Source organism: Pongo pygmaeus, chromosome 1, assembly GCF_028885625.2.
Source record: "Pongo pygmaeus isolate AG05252 chromosome 1, NHGRI_mPonPyg2-v2.0_pri, whole genome shotgun sequence".
Classification (NCBI taxonomy): domain Eukaryota; kingdom Metazoa; phylum Chordata; class Mammalia; order Primates; family Hominidae; genus Pongo; species Pongo pygmaeus.
The window spans coordinates 214,193,114-214,212,384 of record NC_072373.2 but is presented as its reverse complement, the minus strand read 5'-3'; the positions used below and the strand labels follow the sequence as shown (position 1 = coordinate 214,212,384).

Sequence of the window (19,271 nt, the reverse complement as noted above, 5' to 3'; positions counted from 1 at the left end):
GCATAAAACCTAAACCATTGCTCATATTTATTCTTTCTAAATAGAGCAAAGCGTAAAATCTTCTCCACAAAATGCACATTGTGGTTATGAAAAGGCCAGTCTTAGTGAGAATCATTGGTATTCCATAGAAGAGTGAATTAAACACAGCCAAGGGAAGACCCAAGTCTCATACTTCTCTTGTATATTCCAGAGTTCCAGAGGAATTCCAGGTGATAGAGGTTATTTCCCACACTGTTAAAGCAAGGTTGCAGACACTTGGGAATTCTGGTCCCAGTACTCTAGGAAGTCACACCTCTGTCCTGGAAAATACTACAGGAATGTATACTCTTCCTATGACTCATTCTGGTCATTCTTCCAGCATCACAAAAACCAAAAAAAAAATGGAAATGTGTCCAAATACATGATTTGCTACCCGTCTTCTTCAGGTTACTTACCTGTTACTTATGGATAATAGCATTACCACAGGATTATGATGAAGATACAGTGTCCAAATATGAGCACAGTTTTGAGCAAAATGCCTTGTACGAATTGGTCAATGAACAACTAGTAAATAATTATGTGAATATTTACTGAATTATATGGATCCTATGAATAATTACTGAATAATTACTGTGATTGCTTTTATTGGCAGTGCTGAAAACTCATCGCTGTGTGACCTCAAGTAAGCCATGTAACTCTGTGAACTTGCAGTTTTATCATTTTTAAAATAAAGAAACATGACAGATTTTCATTATGACACAGGATGTCAGGTCTCCCAAATGCCGGAAAATATATTTACTTAAAGCCGTTGATACATCTTAAAGCAGTATCCTTACAGTGTGATTGGAGGACAGCGCGGGCTGCAGAGAGACACGCTTTGAAATGGGATTGATCCAGTCCTCCTTCCTTCACTTCCACATGAATACTGGACAGCCCAGGATCACACTCACTGCACCCTCAACTCAGGCAAGTCCAGCAGCCAATCTTAGGAGACCTGGGCTACAGAACAGTCTCCCAAGTTCCAGGCTCACAAAACCTAGGTGGGGATGAAAGCTCAGAAAGTGAGGAGGTGGTTCAGGGGATCACTCTTTCCTACTCATTCCTCTCATCTCAAACTCACGTTCTACTGCAACACTGAGGATCACCAACCAACCGTGATCCTCATGTTCTGTTAGATCAACCATAACCCTGATCTTGCCATGTTCTGTTAGAGGAATGAAACCAAAAATCAATGGTGTTAGTCCAACCCAACAAAAAAGATATCAAACCATATTCCATAAGAACCGCTCATAGCCCTGTTCTTTGCAGTATATGGGAAAACAAAATAGAAACAACAAAATAGCATCAGGTTTATGAAACTTCCCAAGACAGATGGTCACACATGTTTTCAGGAGATCTCTATATAAATGATTTTGATCACTTGATACCTTGAAAAGAGCTCTTGGAACACTAGAATGACATCCATAAGTGACAAGTATAAAATGTAGTGCTCAGTGACATTAAAAAATCAACCCACATAGAGGAAGAGCTCTGGATATAGGGATGTCAAACTGGTCTAGAGTGTAATGAAAAGCCAAGATGGTGCCCCAGTAAGAAAAAAGAAATCAAGATAACAATGGGAAGCAGCAAGAAGAATACTGAGAGAGGAAAGACAACTTTTTTACAAATGAATTATTCATTCACTTTCCAGTGGATACAGACAAAACTGGAGAAGACCCAGAGGAAATCAGGGCAGGCTAAAAGTTTGATATCTTACACTTGTGGAAAAGCCTTAAGATCTGTTTTAACTTAGAGCAGGTAGGGTGACTTCATGAGTACCATTATGAAAATATAACCTGTTGGGAAACTGGTTCTGCCTCGATGATGTTGTTCAGACAAGCGATAAAAAGTGAGGAATGTGCTTAGATGTATTGGGAAAGAGATGGGTCTGTGGCATTGTCACAAGTGTAAATGAATACTGAGAGTGAATTTTGGAGGAATGATCCCCATTGGTGGTGACCCTCAGGTGAGACCAGGGTGCCTGTGTTTCAGCAAAGCCTGGGCAATTGGAATGCAGGGCTCCTAAGATTCCATGGCACCCCCACCTTCTAATTCTGTTATTGCAACTGCAGACCGTTACCTGGCACACCGGCCACGATCTTCCTCACTCTTGTTGGAGACGGAGCTATTGGCAGTGCCTACAGCTCTGAGCTCAGGCAATTTGAACATTGTTTTTGTCGTTAACGATCCTAAAGTGCTGCGGGGACTGATCACATTTTTGTCAACAGTAAGTTAAGAATTTCAGTTACTGACATCCCTCAGTCGTGATAAAACTTATTGGATTTCACCAGTTTTTAACCCATCGTGTGTTTCGGTGTCTTCTCCCCAGTCCCTGGCCCCACCTCTTCTGCCACAAACGTCAACATGGTGGTGTCTGCTGGCCCTTGGTCCAGTGAGGAGGCAGAGATGAACATTCTAGAAATCAACAAGAAATCGCGCCCCCAGCTGGCAGAGAACAAACAGCAGTTCAGAAACCTCAAACAGAAATTTCTTGTAACTCAACTGGCCTACTTCCTGGCCAAGCAGCAGAATAATTACGGTAAGTTCTATAGGCTCACCATCACAAAAGTGATGAACGATGTCCTGTCTTCTCTCTGAGAAACTAAGTGCTCTCTCCATTAAAAATAATTTCAACCTTCCCATACTTCTAGGAAAATAGAAATGGGCATTTTCACATTTTGTTAAATTTGGAAGTCAGAGGTACCAAAGTATTTAGCAACTTTCCAAGTTTGCAGTCAGGTGGGGGTGGGCCTAGAGTTAAAATCGCAGTTATTCATTTTGGACACAGGCACAGAACCACCGGTTTTCTCCAAGAGGCTAAATTGTATTTTCAAGAATCCTCTCTGTACCATATAAGATCCGGCAGAGAAATAACATCTAGTCTGTTGTTCTAAATGTGTGGGACTAGTGAACCCTTATTCTGTTCAAGCTTCTGTTGAGGCCCAATAGGCAAAGCTCTGTTCTAGGGACCCTGAGGGAAACTTGGTGATAGTACACAGTACCCGCTCTGAGGGGCTTGAAGAGGAGTCTTCTCCTAATAGAACCTGTGGTATCTATAAGTGACAGCATCAAGAGCAGGGAGTAGGGGCCGTGCACAGTGGCTCACTCCTGTAATCCCAGCACTTTGGGAGGCTGAGGCGGGCGGATCACACGGTGAGGAGTTTGAGACAAGCCTGGGCAACATGGAGAAACCCCGTCTCTACTAAAAATACACACATTAGCTGGGCATAGTGGCGGGCGCCTGTAATCCCAGCTACTCGGGAGGCTGAGGCAGGAGAATCCTTTGCACCCAGGAGGCAGAGGTTCCAGTGAGCCAAGAACACGCCATTGCACTCCAGCCTGGGCGACAGGGCAAGACTCGTCAAAAGAAAAGCAGAGAGTACCCTGGTGAGAGGGAAGTCCTGCTTCCTGGGTCACAGGCTCTTGTTCCTAAAAGGGAAGAAAGATCACACCCGAGAATGTGTGGAAGTAGCAGTGCAGCGTGCAGAGCAGGGACCCTGGGCCTGTCTCCTGGGCTCCATCCAAGTTGCTTGTCTTGTCTGTCCCTCAGTTTCCTCAACTGTACATAGGGTACTAGAGAAATACCTACCTCTGTAATTTGCTGCAGTGAATTACATGAGCTATTTCTTGTCAATCTCCTAGAATGTTCATTGGCACAGAGAAAACACTATCTGTTAGTTCTTCATTCTACTGTTTCTAAATTAACACAAACCTTATAAGTATTTGGGCAGATTTCCTTCGTGGCCTTATGGTCTTATGTCTCATACTTTATGCTTCAGATGTGATTCTTAAAATCACATCTGAAGTTATGATTTAAAAATCAAAGATGTTAAGATCTTTGACATATATGTCCTTGAAATTCCCAGTAAAGGGGAAACCATCAGTCCCATAGTCCGAGGGGCCTTTCCGACTGTACAAGAAATCACTACTTCATGCCCCAGTGCAGTGTTTTAGAGGAGAGGCTGCAAGGCTTGGGAAAGTAGCCCCACATTCAGAGTCAGACCTCGGGCTGAGAATTCTGACTCCACTTCGTTGTGGTTGAATCATCTTGTCAACTTCCTTGATGTGCCTTGAGTTTCTCTTTCTTTGTCTCTAAATTTTGGGGAATCAGATGCCAGCAAGTCAGGAGACTGAAGGGTAAAGATGTGGAAATCCCTGCCTAGAGCCTGGTAGTGGGCACAGTTTTGTCCTTGGGATGGACCTGGCTCCTGCCCTGTAGGCAGTGACCAGAGCAGCATGTCCAGCCTTTCACTGAGGCAGGCGTGTCTGTCTTTTCTCAGAGTATGAAGACTGCAAAGACCTCCTCAAATCTATGCTGAGGGATGAGCGGCTGTTCAAGGAAGAGAAGCTTGCAGAGCAGCTCGGGCAAGCTGAGGAGCTCAGGTGAGCGGGCCCCGTGGGGTCAGGCAGGTGGGCAGGTGTGTACATCTCTGAAGTACAGCAGCTCGGCAGGGAGAAATCAGAGCTAAGCTGGGCCAGCGGAAGGGCAGGAATTGCCATGGCAGGCTCACGACACACAAAGATTTATCAAGCAGAGAACAAGGACAATAATAAGTTATGGGTTGCAGTTGTTTCTCAGAGCCTTATTTTCTGTTTTTCAAACAAGTAGTTGTTGAGGTGAAATGCGCATAACACAAAATTAACCGAAGGAGTGGGAACCAGCCAGCAGCATTCAGTATACTCAAACTGATGTGCCATCACCACCCCACTCGCCCTTAGTCAGAATCACCTCCTGACTGACTGTGGCTTCTCATCCTTTCACTCCATCTGTGTTGTCTTCTCGAGCCTGTCATTCTTTACTTTCATCTTTTCAATTGGCCCCATCTGCACCTAGCCTCATTTCTGTCCATGGCTTTGTATCTAGTCGCTGCGAGATGCACTATGTGTATATTCATGTGGAAATGTCCATGGCCAGAGTGAGGAACTGAAAAGATGGATGTGTTTTTGAAACTGAATTAGGAAGACACCTACTTTTGTTGACAGAAGAGAAAGATGAATGGAACATCGTGGAGGGTCTTCCAGGAGCCCTCTCTCATGTAGAGGAAGCCCGTGAACCATTTTTTATTCTTTCTCTTTGGTACAGACATTTCTTTACACACGTGCTGGTCTTCTGCTTGGTGGTCTCCTTGAGGACATTGTCTCAGAAATCTGTGTTGCAATATTGGAACTGATCGCTCATCCCTTTCCACTGTTAAATTTTCTCTACTATCTCACCTTAGGCAATATAAAGTCCTGGTTCACTCTCAGGAACGAGAGCTTACCCGATTAAGGGAGAAGTTACAGGAAGGGAGAGATGCCTCCCACTCATTGAAACAGCATCTCCAGGCCCTCCTCACTCCGCATGAGCCGGACAACTCCCAGGGACGGGACCTCCGAGAACAGCTGGCTGAGGGATGTAGGCTGGCACAGCACCTCGTCCAAAAGCTCAGTCCAGGTAATGTGGCCATAGGCCCTGATGAGCGAAAACCCCAGGCTTATGAGAGACTCCAGACCTCCATACTTTCACAATGACAGTTGTATCGGTGGTGTTTTTTCCCACTAAACATATGTGGCCATGACATGACCAGGACTTCCTGGGTAAGAAGAGAGATGGGAAACCCATGGGGTTGGAGGTCACAGTATTGCAAATGTCCCTCCTTCCTTGATGGAAGGTGGTCTTTGGAGCAAGAAGCAGCACGTTTCTAGTTTTAAAGGACAGGAAAGAGGCTGTGATGAGAGAGTGCTTGTTAGAGTGAAAAGAGCTCTGGACTCAGAAGGCAGGTTCCCAGGCTGTCTCTTTGGCAATGTTCTTAGAAACTGTCCGTGAGTGAGTGATTTATCCTTCCTGAGTTTCTCTGTCTCCATCTGCAAAGGCAAGGAAATTGTCACTTGCAAGGGTCTGAAGCATCCAAATGTGGGAACACTTATGACTGCTTTTCAAAATGAGATAAAGCCCCTCACCGTGTGGTGTTGGAGAAGGCACTTGATGTGGGGGCATTTGGTGGTAGGAAGTGCTTGAGACTGGAGCACTCCCCATGGAGAGACTGTCCCTGAATAACAGGGCAGAAGCCACGTGGAGGGCCTGTGAAGTCTCCTGATGCATAGAGGACTGTAGGACAGGTTTGTCCTCTCCTGAGAGAAAGAATTATGTTTGAAATGTGAACTGTGACAGGACACCAAGCCTGTGCCTGGGAATCAGACCTGTAGTGGGATGGGGGGGACAGCTGCCAAAGTCGAGAGAGAGGCTGTAGAAGCCTCCATCATATGGGGAGCAAAAGATCTTTTCCATATTTGGCCACATCTTGATGGTGGCCCTCCAGGTCAGAAATGCATTCCCTGAGGGATCAGGAAATCATGCCAGGGCATTTTGTTAAAGAGAAAACATGAGAGCTTTCAGTTGAACAGTGACCATTCCTAGATGTTCATGTCTGTGTGCACATTGGGCTGACTGTGCTTGCAGAGTGTGAAGTGGGAAATAAATGAATGAACACTTCTGTATTTACAGAAAATGACGAAGATGAGGATGAAGATGTTAAAGTTGAGGAGGCTGAGAAAGTACAGGAATTATGTGCTCCCAGGTAACACTGAATAATCGGGAGCAAGTAATGGGTGGTAACATATGAAAAAGGTCTAGGAGGCACACCCTCTCTGGCATCTATGATGGGCCGAAAGTCTGCATTCCCCTCGGCCACAGTATGTGAAACTCAACCCAGCTTGAACACAGGGTGTGGCAACTGTTGTGTTTCTCTGAGTGTGGTGGGTGTCATGTCTGTACCGTACAGGGATAGCTGAGTCTTCATCCTCCTCGGCTCCTGTCTGTCCAGTGCGATGAACACCAGTTGCTCTCTTCCTCTCTGGCTCCCACGGCAGCCATGCTCTGTTGCAGAGAGAAGAGGATTGCCTGTTCCCTCTGAAAGGGAACCTCCTGTTTGCTTTCTGGGGCCACTTTCTTAATGCCTCCTGTCAAAACCAGCTAGGACTCCCTGGGGTCCAATCCCTGTGTGTTTAATCTTCTGTCATCTCTATCCCACCTGGCTCATCAGGGAGGTGCAGAAGGCTGAAGAAAAGGAAGTCCCTGAGGACTCACTGGAGGAATGTGTCGTCACTTGTTCAAATAGCCACGGCCCTTGTGAGTCCAACCAGCCTCACGGGAACACCAAAATCATATTTGAGGAAGACCAAGTCGACTCAACTCTAGTTGTAGACAATGAATCCTCTGATGATGAATGGCAGGATGCTGTAAACCTTCTCCCAGGTAGCCTCTATTTTCCTTGTGTCTCATACCTCTGTCTAGGCTATGGAAGATCAATTCTGAGGACAGGCTGTATACATACATATTGGTTTAGTCAGAAACTAGGATGGAGCTAGGTGCAGTGACCCACACGTATAATCACAGCACTTTGGGAGGCCCAAGTGGGAGGATCATTTGAGTTCAGGAGTTCAAGACCAGCCTGGACAATATGGTGAAACCCATCCTTCCAAAGAATACAAAAAAGTAGCCAGGCATGGTGCTGCGTGCCTATAGTCCCAACTGCTCAGGAGGCTTAGGTGGGAGGATCGGTTCAGAGTGTCCTCCCACCCTCATTCACGACTCTCAGGCTTGACTCTCTCTCCTTTTCATTGGCTTGTCTTAGCTATTAATAAGAAGTCTCTGGCCAGGGGCGCTGGCTCACATCTGTAATCCCAGCACTTTGGGAGGCCGAGGTGGGCTGATCACCTGAGGTCAGGAGTTCGAAACCAGCCTGGCCAACATGGCGAAACCCCATCTCTACTAAAGATACAAGAATTAGCTGGCGTGGTGGTTGGCGCCTGTAATCCCAGCTACTTGGGAGGCTGAGGCATGAGAATCGCTTGAACCCGGGAGGCAGAGGTTGCAGTGAGCTGAAATAGCACCACTGCACTCCAGCCTGGGCCACAGAGTGAGACTCCATCTCAAACAAAAAACAGAAAACCAAAAACCAAGCACCCAAACAAACAAAAAAATTTAAAAAACAAAAAGCCATCTGTTGTGCTACACAGAAACATTGGCCGCTCATGGGGTCAACAACTCAGGGCCCAGCCTTGCTTTTTAGAAACTTATAAGCAAGAAAAGGTAGAAGGGTTTATGTCCTGGTTTCAAGGTGACTGCGTAGCTAAGACAAGTTGACTTAAAGGAGATCAAGACTGGAGATGAGAAGAGTGAAACCAGGGAGACAACATCTTCAAAGAAGTGGACAAGGCTGTCAGTGACATCCCTCAGTCCTGATTAAACCTGCTTGATTTCACCAGTTTTTAACCCATCATGTGCTTGGTTGTCTTCTCCCCAGTCCCTGACCCCACCTCTTCTGCCACAAACGTCAGCATGGTGGTGTCTGCTGGCCCTTGGTCCAGTGAGGAGGCAGAGATGAACATTCTAGAAATCAACAAGAAATCGCGCCCCCAGCTGGCAGAGCACAAACAGCAGTTCAGAAACCTCAAACAGAAATTTCTTGTAACTCAACTGGCCTACTTCCTGGCCAACCGGCAGAATAATTACGGTAAGTTCTATAGGCTCACCATCACAAAAGTGATGAACGATGTCCTGTCTTCTCTCTGAGAAACTACATGCTCTCTCCATTGAAAATAATTTCAACCTTCCCATACTTCTAGGAAAATAGAAATGGGCATTTTCACATTTTGTTAAATTTGGAAGTCAGAGGTACCAAAGTATTTAGCAACTTTCCAAGTTTGCAGTCAGGTAGGGGTGGGCCTAAAGTTAAAATCGCAGTTATTCATTTTGGACACAGGCACAGAACCACCGGTTTTCTCCAAGAGGCTAAATCGTGTTTTCAAGAATCCTCTCTGTACCATATAAGATCCGGCAGACAAATAACACCTAGTCTGTTGTTCTAAATGTGTGGGACTAGTGAACCCTTATTCTGTTCAAGCTTCTGTTGAGGCCCAATAGGAAAAGCTCTGTTCTAGGGACCCTGAGGGAAACTTGGTGATAGTACACAGTACCCGCTCTGAGGGACTTCAAGAGGAGTCTGCTCCTAATAGAACCTGTGGTATCTATAAGTGACAGCATCAAGAGCGGGGAGTAGGGGCCATGCACGGTAGCTCACTCCTGTAATCCCAGCACTTCGGGAGGCTGAGGCAGGGGGATCACGAAGTCAGGAGTTTGAGACCAACCTGGGAAACATGGAGAAACCCCATCTCTACTAAACATATAAACATTAGCTGGGCGTGGTGGTGGGCGCCTGTAATCCCAGCTACTCGGGAGGCTGAGGCAGGAGAATCCTTTGCACCCAGGAGGCAGAGTTTGCAGTGAGCCAAGAACACGCCATTGCACTCCAGCCTGGGTGACAAGGCAAGACTGATCAAAAGAAAAGCAGAGAGTTCCCTGGTGAGAGGGAAGTCCTGCTTCCTGGGGCACAGGCTCTTGTTCCTAAACGGGAAGAAGGATCGCACCCGAGAATGTGTGGAAGTAGCAGTGCAGCGTGCAGAGCAGGGACCCTGAGCCTGTCTTCTCGGCTCCATCCTAGTTGCTTGTCTTGTCTGTCCCTCAGTTTCCTCATCTGTACATAGGGTACTAGAGAAATACCTACCTCTGTAAATTGCTGCAGTGAATTACATGAGCTATTTCTTGTCAATCTCCTAGAATGTTCATTGGCACAGAGAAAACACTATCTGTTAGTTCTTCATTCTACTCTTTCTAAATTAGCACAAACCTTATTAGTATTTGGGCAGATTTCCTTCGTGGCCTTATGGTCTTATGTCTCATACTTTATGCTTCAGATGTGATTCTTAAAATCACATCTGAAGTTATGATTTAAAAATCAAAGATGTTAAGATCTTTGACATATATGTCCTTGAAATTCCCAGTAAAAGGGAAACCATCAGTCCCATAGTCCAAGGGGCCTTTCCGACTGTACAAGAAATCACTACTTCATGCCCCAGTGCAGTGTTTTAGAGGAGAGGCTGCAAGGCTTGGGAAAGTGGCCCCACATTCAGAGTCAGACCTCAGGGGCTGTGAATTCTGACTCCACTTCGTTGTGGTTGAATCATCTTGTCAACTTCCTTGATGTGCCTTGAGTTTCTCTTTCTTTGTCTCTAAATTTTGGGGGATCAGATGCCAGAAAATCGGGAGACTGAAGAGTAAAGATGTGGAAATCCCTGCCTAGAGCCTGGTAGTGGGCACAGTTTTGTCCTTGGGATGGACCTGGCTCCTGCCCTGTAGGCAGTGACCAGAGCAGCATGTCCAGCCTTTCACTGAGGCAGGCGTGTCTGTCTTTTCTCAGAGTATGAAGACTGCAAAGACCTCCTCAAATCTATGCTGAGGGATGAGCGGCTGTTCAAGGAAGAGAAGCTTGCAGAGCAGCTCGGGCAAGCTGAGGAGCTCAGGTGAGCGGGCCCCGTGGGGTCAGGCAGGTGGGCAGGTGTGTACATCTCTGAAGTACAGCAGCTCGGCAGGGAGAAATCAGAGCTAAGCTGGGCCAGCGGAAGGGCAGGAATTGCCATGGCAGGCTCACGACACACAAAGATTTATCAAGCAGAGAACAAGGACAATAATAAGTTATGGGTTGCAGTTGTTTCTCAGAGCCTTATTTTCTGTTTTTCAAACAAGTAGTTGTTGAGGTGAAATGCGCATAACACAAAATTAACCGAAGGAGTGGGAACCAGCCAGCAGCATTCAGTATACTCAAACTGATGTGCCATCACCACCCCACTCGCCCTTAGTCAGAATCACCTCCTGACTGACTGTGGCTTCTCATCCTTTCACTCCATCTGTGTTGTCTTCTCGAGCCTGTCATTCTTTACTTTCATCTTTTCAATTGGCCCCATCTGCACCTAGCCTCATTTCTGTCCATGGCTTTGTATCTAGTCGCTGCGAGATGCACTATGTGTATATTCATGTGGAAATGTCCATGGCCAGAGTGAGGAACTGAAAAGATGGATGTGTTTTTGAAACTGAATTAGGAAGACACCTACTTTTGTTGACAGAAGAGAAAGATGAATGGAACATCGTGGAGGGTCTTCCAGGAGCCCTCTCTCATGTAGAGGAAGCCCGTGAACCATTTTTTATTCTTTCTCTTTGGTACAGACATTTCTTTACACACGTGCTGGTCTTCTGCTTGGTGGTCTCCTTGAGGACATTGTCTCAGAAATCTGTGTTGCAATATTGGAACTGATCGCTCATCCCTTTCCACTGTTAAATTTTCTCTACTATCTCACCTTAGGCAATATAAAGTCCTGGTTCACTCTCAGGAACGAGAGCTTACCCGATTAAGGGAGAAGTTACAGGAAGGGAGAGATGCCTCCCACTCATTGAAACAGCATCTCCAGGCCCTCCTCACTCCGCATGAGCCGGACAACTCCCAGGGACGGGACCTCCGAGAACAGCTGGCTGAGGGATGTAGGCTGGCACAGCACCTCGTCCAAAAGCTCAGTCCAGGTAATGTGGCCATAGGCCCTGATGAGCGAAAACCCCAGGCTTATGAGAGACTCCAGACCTCCATACTTTCACAATGACAGTTGTATCGGTGGTGTTTTTTCCCACTAAACATATGTGGCCATGACATGACCAGGACTTCCTGGGTAAGAAGAGAGATGGGAAACCCATGGGGTTGGAGGTCACAGTATTGCAAATGTCCCTCCTTCCTTGATGGAAGGTGGTCTTTGGAGCAAGAAGCAGCACGTTTCTAGTTTTAAAGGACAGGAAAGAGGCTGTGATGAGAGAGTGCTTGTTAGAGTGAAAAGAGCTCTGGACTCAGAAGGCAGGTTCCCAGGCTGTCTCTTTGGCAATGTTCTTAGAAACTGTCCGTGAGTGAGTGATTTATCCTTCCTGAGTTTCTCTGTCTCCATCTGCAAAGGCAAGGAAATTGTCACTTGCAAGGGTCTGAAGCATCCAAATGTGGGAACACTTATGACTGCTTTTCAAAATGAGATAAAGCCCCTCACCGTGTGGTGTTGGAGAAGGCACTTGATGTGGGGGCATTTGGTGGTAGGAAGTGCTTGAGACTGGAGCACTCCCCATGGAGAGACTGTCCCTGAATAACAGGGCAGAAGCCACGTGGAGGGCCTGTGAAGTCTCCTGATGCATAGAGGACTGTAGGACAGGTTTGTCCTCTCCTGAGAGAAAGAATTATGTTTGAAATGTGAACTGTGACAGGACACCAAGCCTGTGCCTGGGAATCAGACCTGTAGTGGGATGGGGGGGACAGCTGCCAAAGTCGAGAGAGAGGCTGTAGAAGCCTCCATCATATGGGGAGCAAAAGATCTTTTCCATATTTGGCCACATCTTGATGGTGGCCCTCCAGGTCAGAAATGCATTCCCTGAGGGATCAGGAAATCATGCCAGGGCATTTTGTTAAAGAGAAAACATGAGAGCTTTCAGTTGAACAGTGACCATTCCTAGATGTTCATGTCTGTGTGCACATTGGGCTGACTGTGCTTGCAGAGTGTGAAGTGGGAAATAAATGAATGAACACTTCTGTATTTACAGAAAATGACGAAGATGAGGATGAAGATGTTAAAGTTGAGGAGGCTGAGAAAGTACAGGAATTATGTGCTCCCAGGTAACACTGAATAATCGGGAGCAAGTAATGGGTGGTAACATATGAAAAAGGTCTAGGAGGCACACCCTCTCTGGCATCTATGATGGGCCGAAAGTCTGCATTCCCCTCGGCCACAGTATGTGAAACTCAACCCAGCTTGAACACAGGGTGTGGCAACTGTTGTGTTTCTCTGAGTGTGGTGGGTGTCATGTCTGTACCGTACAGGGATAGCTGAGTCTTCATCCTCCTCGGCTCCTGTCTGTCCAGTGCGATGAACACCAGTTGCTCTCTTCCTCTCTGGCTCCCACGGCAGCCATGCTCTGTTGCAGAGAGAAGAGGATTGCCTGTTCCCTCTGAAAGGGAACCTCCTGTTTGCTTTCTGGGGCCACTTTCTTAATGCCTCCTGTCAAAACCAGCTAGGACTCCCTGGGGTCCAATCCCTGTGTGTTTAATCTTCTGTCATCTCTATCCCACCTGGCTCATCAGGGAGGTGCAGAAGGCTGAAGAAAAGGAAGTCCCTGAGGACTCACTGGAGGAATGTGTCGTCACTTGTTCAAATAGCCACGGCCCTTGTGAGTCCAACCAGCCTCACGGGAACACCAAAATCATATTTGAGGAAGACCAAGTCGACTCAACTCTAGTTGTAGACAATGAATCCTCTGATGATGAATGGCAGGATGCTGTAAACCTTCTCCCAGGTAGCCTCTATTTTCCTTGTGTCTCATACCTCTGTCTAGGCTATGGAAGATCAATTCTGAGGACAGGCTGTATACATACATATTGGTTTAGTCAGAAACTAGGATGGAGCTAGGTGCAGTGACCCACACGTATAATCACAGCACTTTGGGAGGCCCAAGTGGGAGGATCATTTGAGTTCAGGAGTTCAAGACCAGCCTGGACAATATGGTGAAACCCATCCTTCCAAAGAATACAAAAAAGTAGCCAGGCATGGTGCTGCGTGCCTATAGTCCCAACTGCTCAGGAGGCTTAGGTGGGAGGATCGGTTCAGAGTGTCCTCCCACCCTCATTCACGACTCTCAGGCTTGACTCTCTCTCCTTTTCATTGGCTTGTCTTAGCTATTAATAAGAAGTCTCTGGCCAGGGGCGCTGGCTCACATCTGTAATCCCAGCACTTTGGGAGGCCGAGGTGGGCTGATCACCTGAGGTCAGGAGTTCGAAACCAGCCTGGCCAACATGGCGAAACCCCATCTCTACTAAAGATACAAGAATTAGCTGGCGTGGTGGTTGGCGCCTGTAATCCCAGCTACTTGGGAGGCTGAGGCATGAGAATCGCTTGAACCCGGGAGGCAGAGGTTGCAGTGAGCTGAAATAGCACCACTGCACTCCAGCCTGGGCCACAGAGTGAGACTCCATCTCAAACAAAAAACAGAAAACCAAAAACCAAGCACCCAAACAAACAAAAAAATTTAAAAAACAAAAAGCCATCTGTTGTGCTACACAGAAACATTGGCCGCTCATGGGGTCAACAACTCAGGGCCCAGCCTTGCTTTTTAGAAACTTATAAGCAAGAAAAGGTAGAAGGGTTTATGTCCTGGTTTCAAGGTGACTGCGTAGCTAAGACAAGTTGACTTAAAGGAGATCAAGACTGGAGATGAGAAGAGTGAAACCAGGGAGACAACATCTTCAAAGAAGTGGACAAGGCTGTCAGTGACATCCCTCAGTCCTGATTAAACCTGCTTGATTTCACCAGTTTTTAACCCATCATGTGCTTGGTTGTCTTCTCCCCAGTCCCTGACCCCACCTCTTCTGCCACAAACGTCAGCATGGTGGTGTCTGCTGGCCCTTGGTCCAGTGAGGAGGCAGAGATGAACATTCTAGAAATCAACAAGAAATCGCGCCCCCAGCTGGCAGAGCACAAACAGCAGTTCAGAAACCTCAAACAGAAATTTCTTGTAACTCAACTGGCCTACTTCCTGGCCAACCGGCAGAATAATTACGGTAAGTTCTATAGGCTCACCATCACAAAAGTGATGAACGATGTCCTGTCTTCTCTCTGAGAAACTACATGCTCTCTCCATTGAAAATAATTTCAACCTTCCCATACTTCTAGGAAAATAGAAATGGGCATTTTCACATTTTGTTAAATTTGGAAGTCAGAGGTACCAAAGTATTTAGCAACTTTCCAAGTTTGCAGTCAGGTAGGGGTGGGCCTAAAGTTAAAATCGCAGTTATTCATTTTGGACACAGGCACAGAACCACCGGTTTTCTCCAAGAGGCTAAATCGTGTTTTCAAGAATCCTCTCTGTACCATATAAGATCCGGCAGACAAATAACACCTAGTCTGTTGTTCTAAATGTGTGGGACTAGTGAACCCTTATTCTGTTCAAGCTTCTGTTGAGGCCCAATAGGAAAAGCTCTGTTCTAGGGACCCTGAGGGAAACTTGGTGATAGTACACAGTACCCGCTCTGAGGGACTTCAAGAGGAGTCTGCTCCTAATAGAACCTGTGGTATCTATAAGTGACAGCATCAAGAGCGGGGAGTAGGGGCCATGCACGGTAGCTCACTCCTGTAATCCCAGCACTTCGGGAGGCTGAGGCAGGGGGATCACGAAGTCAGGAGTTTGAGACCAACCTGGGAAACATGGAGAAACCCCATCTCTACTAAACATATAAACATTAGCTGGGCGTGGTGGTGGGCGCCTGTAATCCCAGCTACTCGGGAGGCTGAGGCAGGAGAATCCTTTGCACCCAGGAGGCAGAGTTTGCAGTGAGCCAAGAACACGCCATTGCACTCCAGCCTGGGTGACAAGGCAAGACTGATCAAAAGAAAAGCAGAGAGTTCCCTGGTGAGAGGGAAGTCCTGCTTCCTGGGGCACAGGCTCTTGTTCCTAAACGGGAAGAAGGATCGCACCCGAGAATGTGTGGAAGTAGCAGTGCAGCGTGCAGAGCAGGGACCCTGAGCCTGTCTTCTCGGCTCCATCCTAGTTGCTTGTCTTGTCTGTCCCTCAGTTTCCTCATCTGTACATAGGGTACTAGAGAAATACCTACCTCTGTAAATTGCTGCAGTGAATTACATGAGCTATTTCTTGTCAATCTCCTAGAATGTTCATTGGCACAGAGAAAACACTATCTGTTAGTTCTTCATTCTACTCTTTCTAAATTAGCACAAACCTTATTAGTATTTGGGCAGATTTCCTTCGTGGCCTTATGGTCTTATGTCTCATACTTTATGCTTCAGATGTGATTCTTAAAATCACATCTGAAGTTATGATTTAAAAATCAAAGATGTTAAGATCTTTGACATATATGTCCTTGAAATTCCCAGTAAAAGGGAAACCATCAGTCCCATAGTCCAAGGGGCCTTTCCGACTGTACAAGAAATCACTACTTCATGCCCCAGTGCAGTGTTTTAGAGGAGAGGCTGCAAGGCTTGGGAAAGTGGCCCCACATTCAGAGTCAGACCTCAGGGGCTGTGAATTCTGACTCCACTTCGTTGTGGTTGAATCATCTTGTCAACTTCCTTGATGTGCCTTGAGTTTCTCTTTCTTTGTCTCTAAATTTTGGGGGATCAGATGCCAGAAAATCGGGAGACTGAAGAGTAAAGATGTGGAAATCCCTGCCTAGAGCCTGGTAGTGGGCACAGTTTTGTCCTTGGGATGGACCTGGCTCCTGCCCTGTAGGCAGTGACCAGAGCAGCATGTCCAGCCTTTCACTGAGGCAGGCGTGTCTGTCTTTTCTCAGAGTATGAAGACTGCAAAGACCTCCTCAAATCTATGCTGAGGGATGAGCGGCTGTTCAAGGAAGAGAAGCTTGCAGAGCAGCTCGGGCAAGCTGAGGAGCTCAGGTGAGCGGGCCCCGTGGGGTCAGGCAGGTGGGCAGGTGTGTACATCTCTGAAGTACAGCAGCTCGGCAGGGAGAAATCAGAGCTAAGCTGGGCCAGCGGAAGGGCAGGAATTGCCATGGCAGGCTCACGACACACAAAGATTTATCAAGCAGAGAACAAGGACAATAATAAGTTATGGGTTGCAGTTGTTTCTCAGAGCCTTATTTTCTGTTTTTCAAACAAGTAGTTGTTGAGGTGAAATGCGCATAACACAAAATTAACCGAAGGAGTGGGAACCAGCCAGCAGCATTCAGTATACTCAAACTGATGTGCCATCACCACCCCACTCGCCCTTAGTCAGAATCACCTCCTGACTGACTGTGGCTTCTCATCCTTTCACTCCATCTGTGTTGTCTTCTCGAGCCTGTCATTCTTTACTTTCATCTTTTCAATTGGCCCCATCTGCACCTAGCCTCATTTCTGTCCATGGCTTTGTATCTAGTCGCTGCGAGATGCACTATGTGTATATTCATGTGGAAATGTCCATGGCCAGAGTGAGGAACTGAAAAGATGGATGTGTTTTTGAAACTGAATTAGGAAGACACCTACTTTTGTTGACAGAAGAGAAAGATGAATGGAACATCGTGGAGGGTCTTCCAGGAGCCCTCTCTCATGTAGAGGAAGCCCGTGAACCATTTTTTATTCTTTCTCTTTGGTACAGACATTTCTTTACACACGTGCTGGTCTTCTGCTTGGTGGTCTCCTTGAGGACATTGTCTCAGAAATCTGTGTTGCAATATTGGAACTGATCGCTCATCCCTTTCCACTGTTAAATTTTCTCTACTATCTCACCTTAGGCAATATAAAGTCCTGGTTCACTCTCAGGAACGAGAGCTTACCCGATTAAGGGAGAAGTTACAGGAAGGGAGAGATGCCTCCCACTCATTGAAACAGCATCTCCAGGCCCTCCTCACTCCGCATGAGCCGGACAACTCCCAGGGACGGGACCTCCGAGAACAGCTGGCTGAGGGATGTAGGCTGGCACAGCACCTCGTCCAAAAGCTCAGTCCAGGTAATGTGGCCATAGGCCCTGATGAGCGAAAACCCCAGGCTTATGAGAGACTCCAGACCTCCATACTTTCACAATGACAGTTGTATCGGTGGTGTTTTTTCCCACTAAACATATGTGGCCATGACATGACCAGGACTTCCTGGGTAAGAAGAGAGATGGGAAACCCATGGGGTTGGAGGTCACAGTATTGCAAATGTCCCTCCTTCCTTGATGGAAGGTGGTCTTTGGAGCAAGAAGCAGCACGTTTCTAGTTTTAAAGGACAGGAAAGAGGCTGTGATGAGAGAGTGCTTGTTAGAGTGAAAAGAGCTCTGGACTCAGAAGGCAGGTTCCCAGGCTGTCTCTTTGGCAATGTTCTTAGAAACTGTCCGTGAGTGAGTGATTTATCCTTCCTGAGTTTCTCTGTCTCCATCTGCAAAGGCAAGGAAATTGTCACTTGCAAGGGTCTGAAGCATCCAAATGTGGGAACACTTATGACTGCTTTTCAAAATGAGATAAAGCCCCTCACCGTGTGGTGTTGGAGAAGGCACTTGATGTGGGGGCATTTGGTGGTAGGAAGTGCTTGAGACTGGAGCACTCCCCATGGAGAGACTGTCCCTGAATAACAGGGCAGAAGCCACGTGGAGGGCCTGTGAAGTCTCCTGATGCATAGAGGACTGTAGGACAGGTTTGTCCTCTCCTGAGAGAAAGAATTATGTTTGAAATGTGAACTGTGACAGGACACCAAGCCTGTGCCTGGGAATCAGACCTGTAGTGGGATGGGGGGGACAGCTGCCAAAGTCGAGAGAGAGGCTGTAGAAGCCTCCATCATATGGGGAGCAAAAGATCTTTTCCATATTTGGCCACATCTTGATGGTGGCCCTCCAGGTCAGAAATGCATTCCCTGAGGGATCAGGAAATCATGCCAGGGCATTTTGTTAAAGAGAAAACATGAGAGCTTTCAGTTGAACAGTGACCATTCCTAGATGTTCATGTCTGTGTGCACATTGGGCTGACTGTGCTTGCAGAGTGTGAAGTGGGAAATAAATGAATGAACACTTCTGTATTTACAGAAAATGACGAAGATGAGGATGAAGATGTTAAAGTTGAGGAGGCTGAGAAAGTACAGGAATTATGTGCTCCCAGGTAACACTGAATAATCGGGAGCAAGTAATGGGTGGTAACATATGAAAAAGGTCTAGGAGGCACACCCTCTCTGGCATCTATGATGGGCCGAAAGTCTGCATTCCCCTCGGCCACAGTATGTGAAACTCAACCCAGCTTGAACACAGGGTGTGGCAACTGTTGTGTTTCTCTGAGTGTGGTGGGTGTCATGTCTGTACCGTACAGGGATAGCTGAGTCTTCATCCTCCTCGGCTCCTGTCTGTCCAGTGCGATGAACACCAGTTGCTCTCTTCCTCTCTGGCTCCCACGGCAGCCATGCTCTGTTGCAGAGAGAAGAGGATTGCCTGTTCCCTCTGAAAGGGAACCTCCTGTTTGCTTTCTGGGGCCACTTTCTTAATGCCTCCTGTCAAAACCAGCTAGGACTCCCTGGGGTCCAATCCCTGTGTGTTTAATCTTCTGTCATCTCTATCCCACCTGGCTCATCAGGGAGGTGCAGAAGGCTGAAGAAAAGGAAGTCCCTGAGGACTCACTGGAGGAATGTGTCGTCACTTGTTCAAATAGCCACGGCCCTTGTGAGTCCAACCAGCCTCACGGGAACACCAAAATCATATTTGAGGAAGACCAAGTCGACTCAACTCTAGTTGTAGACAATGAATCCTCTGATGATGAATGGCAGGATGCTGTAAACCTTCTCCCAGGTAGCCTCTATTTTCCTTGTGTCTCATACCTCTGTCTAGGCTATGGAAGATCAATTCTGAGGACAGGCTGTATACATACATATTGGTTTAGTCAGAAACTAGG

At 46.9% G+C, this 19,271-nt stretch overlaps 1 protein-coding gene across 10 annotated transcripts in view; it reads left to right on the top strand.

Moving 5' to 3' along the window:
* LOC129006519 (neuroblastoma breakpoint family member 1) overlaps positions 1 to 19,271 on the top strand; it is a 72,252-nt gene that overhangs the window by 23,926 nt on the left and 29,055 nt on the right. For 4 of the 10 annotated variants that reach the window (XM_063659075.1, XM_063659066.1, XM_063659071.1 and 1 more), the window contains 16 exons: positions 632 to 945; positions 2,348 to 2,557; positions 4,299 to 4,401; positions 5,238 to 5,452; positions 6,503 to 6,575; positions 7,041 to 7,252; positions 8,304 to 8,513; positions 10,257 to 10,359; positions 11,196 to 11,410; positions 12,461 to 12,533; positions 12,999 to 13,210; positions 14,262 to 14,471; positions 16,215 to 16,317; positions 17,154 to 17,368; positions 18,419 to 18,491; positions 18,957 to 19,168. In XM_063659075.1, coding sequence (XP_063515145.1) covers positions 2,383 to 2,557; positions 4,299 to 4,401; positions 5,238 to 5,452; positions 6,503 to 6,575; positions 7,041 to 7,252; positions 8,304 to 8,513; positions 10,257 to 10,359; positions 11,196 to 11,410; positions 12,461 to 12,533; positions 12,999 to 13,210; positions 14,262 to 14,471; positions 16,215 to 16,317; positions 17,154 to 17,368; positions 18,419 to 18,491; positions 18,957 to 19,168 — 2,404 coding nt within the window. In that variant the 5' untranslated portion in view covers positions 632 to 945; positions 2,348 to 2,382. Of the gene's footprint in view, positions 1 to 631; positions 946 to 2,085; positions 2,246 to 2,347; positions 2,558 to 4,298; positions 4,402 to 5,237; positions 5,453 to 6,502; positions 6,576 to 7,040; positions 7,253 to 8,303; positions 8,514 to 10,256; positions 10,360 to 11,195; positions 11,411 to 12,460; positions 12,534 to 12,998; positions 13,211 to 14,261; positions 14,472 to 16,214; positions 16,318 to 17,153; positions 17,369 to 18,418; positions 18,492 to 18,956; positions 19,169 to 19,271 lie in introns of those variants that run through there. The other 6 variants (XM_063659073.1, XM_054436232.2, XM_063659081.1 and 3 more) reach the window with 4 other exon arrangements.